The sequence below is a fragment of the Malaya genurostris genome, chromosome 1, assembly GCF_030247185.1.
Source record: "Malaya genurostris strain Urasoe2022 chromosome 1, Malgen_1.1, whole genome shotgun sequence".
NCBI lineage: Eukaryota > Metazoa > Arthropoda > Insecta > Diptera > Culicidae > Malaya > Malaya genurostris.
This window is the reverse complement of record NC_080570.1, coordinates 9667693-9678181: the sequence shown is the minus strand read 5'-3', so window position 1 is coordinate 9678181 and position 10489 is coordinate 9667693. Positions and strand designations below refer to the sequence as shown.

The following is a 10489-nucleotide window of genomic DNA, read 5'->3' as shown; positions in this document are numbered from 1 at the left end:
ACTCGCCAGATTTAGCCCCCAGTGACTACTGGCTCTTTGCTGATCTTAAAACAATGCTCCAGGGAAAAAGATTTGACTCAAATGAGGAGGTCATCGCTGAAACTAAAGCTTATTTTGAAGCGAAAGATAATTTTTTTTATAAACATGGCATTGAAAAATTGGAAAAAAAAACGTTGGAACCATTGTATCACCCTTAAAGGTGATTATGTTGATGAATAAAAAAAAATTTTGCAAAAAAAATGTTGTTTCCATTGTTAGTCTCGGGATCCATGTGTTAATATAGCCTACATGGAATCAGTTTTGAGCCAAATCTAGAAGAATTCAGAATCTTTTTTTGCATCGTCGCTCTAAATGACGGTGTGCATGATGAAATTCAATAGCAACCTTTGGGAACTCACACACACACACACACACACACATTCAAAATAGACGAAAATGACAAACTATGAGAACGAAATCCATGTCCGGTCAATGACATAAGCGGAACAGTAGTTTCAACATTCAGTTCTTTCTTTCATTTGCCCTTTCAGTCATTTCGGTATTCAACCGAAGCTTTGAGAATCGAAAAAGACAGAAAAAAGGTTTCACAATGATTTTCACCTGTTAGTGCTCGAATTCATTGTAGTTTTGGTTTCCAAAGAGGTTCTGAGATGTAATCACTTCGATTTGTCATATTTTAGTTACACTTTATAGCCAAACGTCACCGATTTTCAGTACATCGATGAAAGAAAGAGAATTGAAATATTGCTGATGATCCCTTCAGGCGTTAGTTAAATTTCATCTTGTCATAGACGAAAGAGTGACATTGGCAATTATACTCTCTCATTTTTTTCGATGAGAAACGAAAATGCTCTCTTCATTTTGTTCTGGTGTCGGTCATTTACGAATGAAACAGTAAAATATTGAAAATGAGGCTGTTGAAATGGTTTCTTTCATTGAGAATGCGAGACAATTTTAAGCTCTGTTTAGGGATGACCTAAAACGGTTCGGTTATAAGCCTTCTAATTTGAATTTTTGTTCGTGAAATTCGATTTGGGATTCTTCGGGAAAACGATTCAGTTCCTCTATTCCCAATACTTTCGAAGACGAAGTCAGTTTAATTCCTCTAAGCGGTTGTCAACCCTTTCATTTGATTCGAAATTTTTTAAAATCAGTTTAGCCATCTTTAAAAAATCAGAGTACGTTCCAAGTTAAATTTTTTGGGTTACTTCAAGGATCGAAAACCGAATCTATCATTTGAATATTAGATGGATCAGTCATCCACGTGAATAATTATTTTAATTTATTTACGCATATCATCCAGTAGTTTCTATTCGTTTGAGTTTAGGTTTGTCGATGGGACTTGACATTTGAATCTAATTGGTTATGCTGTCTTTGAGAAAATTGAGAAGTTTGATGTAAGTGAAATTCATCAGCAGGTTATAGAACCAGGAGATCTTTCATTTGAATCTCAGTTTAGGAAAATTCGTTCAGCCAACTTCGAGAAACGTTACTTCATGTTGCATGCAGCACATACACACATTCACCTACAAACTGAGGACACGTTCAGGAGTGTTCTAGCTCAAGATGCATAAGTTATATCAGTTACAAAATTTAAATCTGGATTTTATAACAAGAAAAACTGGCAGCCCCAGCAGTGTTTCCCTCGTGTTTCAAATATACAAAAAATAGAACGGCATCGTAGACCAGTTTTAAATTTGACAGAAGAACTGGTCGAATAAATAAAACTAGAACGGCTTGCTGGGGACACGTTTGTTCCAGTTTCTGTTCTATTATAGATCTTCCATATAGCACTTTTAATTGCTGAATTTGCTCTTACAAAATAAACTGGCAACCCCAGTAGCGTTTTATCTGTGTTTCAAATATAGAAAAAATAGAACGGCAGCGTATACCAGGTTTAAATTTGACAGTAGAACTGTTCGAATAAATGAAACTAAAACGGCCACCCAAGTCCCTGCTAGGCCGCCATGTTTTTGTGACCATCATCTTTTCCGCAAAGACGAAAACAACGAAGAAGTATATAAGTTCGTTGTTGCTAAATATCTGCGATATTTAGCTGTGAAAGTTGATTTTTTTTATGTTTGATTATAAATGTGATATCGCTATGAAACGTGCGGTGCCAAATTGTAATACTGACTTTCACAATCGATGAAGTGTTGTATTTTACTTCATTTTGTTTACTTTGCTCTCACTGACTTGCTAGCTTTGATGGCCCCGAAGGACTGAGATGTTGGTTACGATAGCACTAGCTGGGCTGCGGCCACCTATATGAATCTGGCGGCTGCTGAATTTGCTCTGACATTTGGTAATCTTGAAACACTGATCGACTCGAAAATTGATTTTATCAATGATTGTATAACTTTTATATCTGAGAAGGCAAAAAATTTGATCTCACTACACAAAATGTCACGAAAAAGGATGATGTATACAGTCTTTCAAGTGCTGTACATAGTTTTTCAATGGCGTATGCAAAATCGTGTTTCACTTTGCATCCAGACATCGCTTTATCATGAGCGCTCAGAATAATGTTTTCTTGTAATAATATGGTCTACAACTTCAACAAATTTTAATTTTTATCTCACTTCTTGGTCGAAAATTCTTCTGAAGGCATTTAGGCTCCAAAATCAACTTCAGAAGCGCAAACAGAAAACGCATTTTGGAGTAATTGGAACCACTATACACTAGAATAGGAGGAAATCTATCTCTCTGTTAAAAATGAATAATTTTTAACAATCTAAAGCTTGTCCGGGCCTCTGAAAATTTTTCTAAAGTTTTAGCGAATCCTATACCTATTTTTTATATTTATAAAAAAGGTAAAAAACGGCACTATTTTTTGGTCGTGAATACAAAGTAACTATGTAACTAGTAAAGTAACTATGCGGTGCCTTCTCAAAATTTATCCTCCTGAGAGAGTGATGAGTTTTTGATCGTGAATATCTCTTATTGTATCTAACGTATCGACATAATTTTTGCTACATGCCATCGGAAATATGATCATGATTTTATAGTAAAATTTGTAGGTGTATGACATAATCTAAAATAATTCAAAATTAAAATTTTTCTGAAATGTTTGGTATCAGAGAGGAGAATATATGACGCGTGTTTACCTTTCTCGTATTTTGAAAGCTCATAGGTCAGTGATCTGTAGAATCTAACTACCAATAGTATCGAAATAGTACACTATTGGAAAACCTGCCTGATTTGACCCATACCAATCAGAACGCGGTTTGAGGAAGAAAACAAAATACCTGCTACTGTACAACTGCATCGATATAAAAGATAAAACATGAACAGTTTTTCCCATCATTTTCTGAGCAACACTTGTCGAAGCGAGTCATACGGGAGAGCAACATCGAAGACCTGTGCAGTTAAATTGTCCAGAATTTGAGTCGGAATTCATTGTGAATTCCAAATGCAGCTAGTGATTCCGCCCGAAATGGATTATTCCATCCAATTGGAAATTACAATTAATATCGAGTCAAATTTCGAACGAGTTTACCGAGTTTACCGAGTGTACACTCCATGATTCATCTCAGATCTAAATGCAGATCCCATAGATCATGGAAATTTAAGGCCATCTCTTATCAAAAGCATCAGATTCATCAAAATGGAAGTTGAAAACGTTTGCGCCGTCACTAACACATTCAATTGCGACTGTAATGCGTAAATAAAAGTATTTATGTAGAACACATCTTTATACTAGTATGGGTGTCGTTTCGAAATATGCCGTGCGAAACAGGGTTGCCATATATACATATTAATCTGTATTTTATTTCTTCTAAAAAATACAGATTTAAATCGTCGTTTAAATGTTACGAGAGTAACGAATTTCTTAACACCGCAAAAAACCCACATTTGCTTAAAAGTGTTTTTCTAAATATATTTCATGTTTCTATACGAATTAAGAAATCAAGTACGCCTAATTTATTATGGTCGTTAAGACCTTTACTTTGTGAAAAAACTACAAACGAAATCACGTAAAAAGTAAGCTCTGAAACCAAAATTGGTTCCGTTTGGAATCAATCGGAACTTTCGGTAGTTTAGTTGCGGGACGTTCGCTTAGTCAGTTTCGCTTCAAAACAGAACGATGGCGACAAACTGGTGTTGGTCTTTTGCATTGGAGCAAAATACAACGAAAAGTGAGCAACCTTGAGGATCATAATACAAGATCAGCCTTCCAAATGTTATCTAAAGAACTATTAGAATTACCTTTATGTTGAAATATGCCAATCGGAAGTGAATATCATCAGTTTAGTGTAGGTCTACAGTCTAACAGATTCTAATTGTAAAATTTTCGCATTTGGTAACCAGTATTGTATCTGTCATGCAACTGTCAGAAATCGCGAAGGTAAGAATGCCTTTCAAATCTATTAGAATTTCATATTTTTGGTCAGTTTATTTCATTACAAAATATGTTTCGGTTTTCATAATACAGCTCTGAGAAATAAAAAAGCCCTACGCGCGGAGTTTAATCCAGGTAGACTGCGTAGAATTCATCAACGTTTCGAAATCAATACCCCTCCATCTTCAGGGTATTATGATCACAATTACTCGTGGCAAGTGGTATGTAACATGTATTTGGTGCGAAATAATTGGAATTAGTTGTTTATGTTTAAACACAATTGATATATTAAAGTTTAGACTACATTTCTCGACGAACATTAAAAAAGATCCTTAGTTCAAATGACAATTATTACGACATATTCCTGTATTTTCCAACTGATTCTGAAGTGCAGATCGAAAGTTGATGGTTTCAGTCATTGTTCAATGTAAAGTGTTAGAGAAAGGGACTGCCGATATGACTTAATAATCGAAAGACAAAATAAACAAATAGAAACTGTCATTTGCACTGTAGACCTTATCTAGTAGTTAATTTTATCATCGCCCATGGCTAAAATTCCGACCAATTGTAGTCTGTTTGTTACATATTGAGACACTAACCGATTAACCCATCCAATGTCGACGATTTTGCTTTGATTCGATTCCAGAGTGCTCGAGTAGGGCAATGGTTGAAGCTGCATTTATCCTTCAGCCAACAACCCAAGATCTGACGCTAGTATTACCCACCTCTAAAATGAAAAAAAAAAAACATGCGTGACCCTAAGAAATACAATGTCAAACGAGATGCCGTCTTATGTCATCCGAAACTGAAGCTTGTATGGCGATGTGATCAAAAGCAAACACTTTTGGGTTATTTTGGCATTTTCGTTACTAGTTTTAAAGATTTATTGAATCCATTAGACAACTAAAACAAACAATGAAAGTCGTATCAACATCGTTTGCGGGTTAAAGTTTGTAGTTATAGTCGAGATGTTGACAAGTACTCAAAATCTGTCCAATGACTGGAAATAAATGTAGCTGTTTTTCTTTTTCAAGGGAAGTTGTATGGTATTACGCCTTTCCTACAACCAACAGTATGTAGGGAAAATTACACAAAACCAGCTTCTAGCTCGACACAAGAAGAGGGACGACACAATTCCCATCCGGAATCCGTTCGGCATGAGCAAGTAACGAAACAGATTAGGAATTCGCTGGAGGTGGCTGCTGCTGGTTATCGTTATTATTGCCTCCGTTTTGATGGCTCCCTTCACCACCGGGAGTTCCTTCCGGTGGAAGCTCACCGCTCTGCTCCATCTGTCGGATTACGTTCGCAAAGGCTTCCGGATTTTCGTTGGTCATCTGCATTGCCAGTTGTCGACCGGTTTCCAGCAAAGCATCGACATTATTCATGCTACTCAGTTGACCCAACCTTAGCGGAAAAGAAAACTTGTAACACTTGCGAAAACATCTAAACGAAAAAAAACAGTGAAACTTACATGTTCTGGATGGCCGGATCGTGCATCATCCGGGTGGCCATGCTAACCAGGGCTGGATTATTGAAAGCAGCGGCAAAATCTATTCCGCGCAAACCAGCGGTGGCCTGAAGGTTTGGAGCTCCGCCCGGAGCCGACCGAAGTTCTTCCAGTCGCTGCTGGGTGACACTCATGTTATTCTTATAATCCTGATTGTCCGGCTCGATCCGAAGAGCATTCTGGTACGCTTCTAACGCTTGATCGTGCAAGTTCATCTTCGAATAGGCAAGCCCCAGACGACCGTAGGCTTTACTGTAATTCGGATCATAGCGCAGGGACATCCGGCAATCGTCCGCAGCTCGTTGGTAATCTCCCATGCGGCTGTAGGCTGCTGCACGATTGCAATAGAAAACCGGATTGGTGGCGTCCAAACTGATGGCTCTGTGGGACAATGCGATTGTTAAATAAAGCTACCTTCCATTTCGATACATGATAAAACCTTACCTTCCGTAAAGGTTGAGAGCTTCATGGTATTTTTCCTCCTTCATCAACCGATTTCCTTCGTTCTTCAAATTTTCCGCTTCCTGCTTACGTTCTGGGCTGACATTTGTGAACGTGCCCCGGTACACTTCGAACAGATCGATGTGATTTAATGGATTCTCCTGACTACTGCCGCCCTCTCCACCACCCTCCTCCGGTGTAATTTCGTACACATTCTCCAGACACTGAATGGCAACTTCGAGACTTTCCCGAGAATCGGAACTGAAGTTCGGCTGCTCCAGCTGACTGTTGAGAAAGCGTATGAAAGAACGTACAAAATATTTCGCCTCGATATCGCTCATTATCACTGCTCTTGTTCGATCACAAAGTTTTCCGTGTTATGTTTGATTTGATTCGGTAGCACGTTCGACACCGTTTCAAATTGATCGCTTTCAAAGTGGGAAGGATTATTTTCTCCGATGACGGGTTCAAGCACATCGAATACCAGGCAAACTTCAAAAATGAGCTGATCGACTGCAGCCGTGGGATGACAGGAGAAATAAATTACCATGGATGACAATGACAGCCGGTCGCAGGGATGCCAGGACATAATAGAGAGTTCGATTTGGTTCTAATATTCGTATTGTCATATCGGTAGTAGTGTACACTTGTACTATGATTTTTCAAATAAATTTACCCGGTGTTATCAGAAATCGGTCAAAAGGTGAAGTAATTAAAAATTATCCTACCGATTTGACAGCTCCTGCTGAAAGTATCATCTCAAAACAAGCTTCGGTTCTCAATTTCATGTTAGTGTAATTGTGTCAATTGGAAAGCCCCAGCATAATGCACTGTGTTTATCAGCTCTTCATGGATTAGTTTTGGCATTAAAAATGCCTTACTCTTCACTATATGGGGCCGGGTGTCAATTAAAAGTTTCAAAAATAGTCGCGTAACCTTTTTGTGTCATAATTTTGAACGTTAATAACTCGGTCATTTGTTGAAGGATTGTTATAATTTTAAAACCAATCGATTCGGAAACTTTTAACTTAAACATGTATGACGACGTCGTTTCAGTATTTCAATAGCGTACTATTGAAAAAATGGTTGGAATCGACCTATGTTTTCATCCACCAATCCCTGTTGTACAAAATGACGTCAACTTTTTGTTCGGCATAGGAGGCTTTGCGTCATGCATAAAAAACACCGTATCGTTATGCCTAGTATGAAGAGAAATCTATAAATACAGGCTGCACAATATTTCTTTACCTAGTTGATGTTTGACTGTGAATGAAACAAGTAGCTCGTCCAGTGAGCTGATGACTGGATTTTATATGCGTTCACTTGCTGGATTGTCGCTTTTGCATTATGTGTTGGTGAAATTTCCTACTGTCAGCGCAACACCGTGTTCGCTTGAGTATCTTATATATCATCTAGCTATTGAAGAACCGAATCAGCGTGGTTACCGATTCTTTTGAAATATCCCATGTATTTAGCAAATTTTTGGTCGATTTTGCCATTAAAAATGCCTTACACTTCGCTTCCCGAGGCTGGGTGTCGTTTAAAACATGCTAAACTAATCGCGTAACATTTCTCTGTCATAATTTTGAACGCTTATAACTCAGTCATTTGTTGATGGATTTATTTAATTCAACAACTAATCGATTCGGAAACATTTAACTTAAACTTATGAGATAACGTCATTTGAATATTTCAATTGCATACCATTGAAAAATTGGTTTGAATTGAGTATTTTATTTTGGTTCTCTGGTAACTATCAGGCCAATTTAGAATTATCAGCGATAGATTTTCCGGATCTAATTTGCAGCGCTTGTTCCTCGATGATTTGTTAATGGATTTTCCTAATTTAAATGATTCCAAAGCTTCAATATTGTAAGCTTAAAAATGTTTTAATTTGTCAACGGATCGGTTTGCATACTTAAATCTCCATTCCCATACGAACAAAACGTGACAATATGACTGAACAAGTTGTTGTCCCACATGTATCAAAGATAAACTCAAGGTAAGTTTACTTGCGATTTTACATGTATCGTTTGAATATGAACCCTCGTAGAATTTAGTTAATGACCAGTTTTAGTTGAATTATTATTTGCTTCAAAACAATAAGCGTCTGATGGCTACACGCGTTGTAACTATGACAATATTTATTCATGTGTTAATAACATCTAGTTACAATATGAACAAAATTTCGGAATTTTGTTGCGTATCCATTCCGTATATTCCTAATATGCCAAAGCGAAAATCAATGTAAGTAACTAAATATTCTATGCGGGCTGTTTCACATGTTTTCTTCCTCGTATTGTTGCCATATTATTTACCGACACTTTCCGAAGATTATCGACGATTTTGAAGGATTAATAAAATTACACCATTACTGAGATTACTGGTGCAACATTCTCTTGGATCGATTAATTGTTTATAAAATTAATAAGTCCACCAGTGAACGACCATTATTAGGTTAAAACTGGGGGTAAATAAACGATATAAGTCAAATCAAATTAATAAGTTTGTACGTTTCTCGAAAATTATCATCATAAAATAAAATAGTTTCAATTGTTCAGGTTTAAATCTTTAGGTTGTTTGTATCTAAAATTGAGCTTTCAAGTAACTTTAAAGTGTAGTGAAGTTTAGTGTATCATCATCATTATCATCTTTATTTTTGTATTTATTATGAAGACCCCAGAAACGTTTCATTTTTAATGTTATTGTGCTCGGTCGTGTCTTGAATACAACCCTCTAATTTTTAAAAGTGGCAACTCTGGCAGGTTTCGCTGGATTTTCTCTATGGTATGATAGAATCTGAATCAAACGTTTCCATTTGTTGCATGAAACTTTGTACGCAAGTTGATGAAACAAGGATTGAATCCTTGACTATTTATAGCAAGTATTTTTTCTGCTTCCAATCTGAATTCGCACTGAGTAAATGCGGAAACGCATGGTAAATATTTATATTGAGGTTGCAACACTAACCTGCAAGTTGGTGGAAATTCCAAGCGAAGTTAGTTGAACTGTCATTTCTTACTCATCAATTGATAAAACCATGTTACATCATGATTATTTTGTTGGCTTGATTATGACCCACGCGCTTTTACAGAGATTAATAAATTATTTTGCTTTCACAATCGAAGCTCATAACATAGGAATATCTCTTCTCATATACATTTTAAGTTGATAAGGTATGTTTAGGAATCAATGGGGCAAAGTTATACCATATAACATATGAATTCCTTCAGCGATCAACAAATTCTTACATCTGAATAAAAGAATGCGATTCTCGTAACCGGAAAACAAACAGCAACGTAGACGGCATTTACAGATCCGGTGAAACTTGACCGAAGCCTTCCCCCGATGCATCCCGCGCCCGGCAGGAATTTATTTTCCTTAATATGCCAGAATTATTATAAAATCATTTTGATGTAACACCTAAAAAAAATCAAATTATTGCCGCTGTAAATGTAATTTTACCACATTTTTGCCTTTCTCATATAGAAAGGTTATGCAATCACTGTGAAAAACCGACTTTTGAAACCGAAGGCCGAGTGTCATATACCATTCGACTGAGTTCGTCGAGTACGCAAAATGTGTGTGTGTGTGTGTGTGTGTGTGTGTGTGTGTGTGTGTGTGTGTGTGTGTGTGTGTGTGTGTGTGTGTGTGTGTGTGTGTGTGTGTGTGTGTGTGTGTATGTAACGTTTTTTTACACTAACTCGGAGATGGCTGAACCGATTTTTACAAACTTAAATTTAAATGGAAGGTTTGGACCCGACTTCTGCTTCCGGAGTTATGTGGTAAAAGGGGCAAAAAATGAAAATATATGTTCTAACTTTTCTCATAGATGGCGCGAGCGATTTTCACAAACTTAGGTTCAAATGACAAGTCGTAGGTTGTACTTTATTTCGAAAAAATAAACTTTATCTGAACATCCAGCCAGGCAGACAAAGACTTTTTACAATAAATCCTGTTTGCAAGTTTCTTAGCATGAATCGCCCAGACATTCTTTCTGAATGCTCCGTAAGTTCCATGACACCTAAAATGTCACTACCACTCGGGTTAATCGAGCACTCAGAAACGAGCAGTCAAGTACGAATGCATTGCCCAGTTCGTCCAGGAAACAACGTAGGAATCAGAAGACCGTCCATCGGATCAATTTCTCATGGCTAACTCGACTTGACTGACCCTTCTAAAATATGTCATATTAC

General features: G+C 37.1%; 1 protein-coding gene across 1 annotated transcript; it reads right to left on the bottom strand.

Annotated features, from left to right (window-relative positions):
- Nucleotides 1–5197: 5197 nt before the first annotated feature.
- On the bottom strand, nt 5198–6836 carry LOC131431911 (small glutamine-rich tetratricopeptide repeat-containing protein beta-like). The gene is made up of 3 exons (XM_058597867.1): nt 6297–6836; nt 5817–6233; nt 5198–5749 (listed from the first exon to the last, which is right to left on the bottom strand). Exons 1-3 carry the CDS (start codon nt 6632–6634, stop codon nt 5521–5523), a joined length of 984 nt encoding a protein of 327 aa, XP_058453850.1. The 5' UTR covers nt 6635–6836; the 3' UTR covers nt 5198–5520.
- Between the last annotated feature and the right edge of the window lie 3653 nt (nt 6837–10489).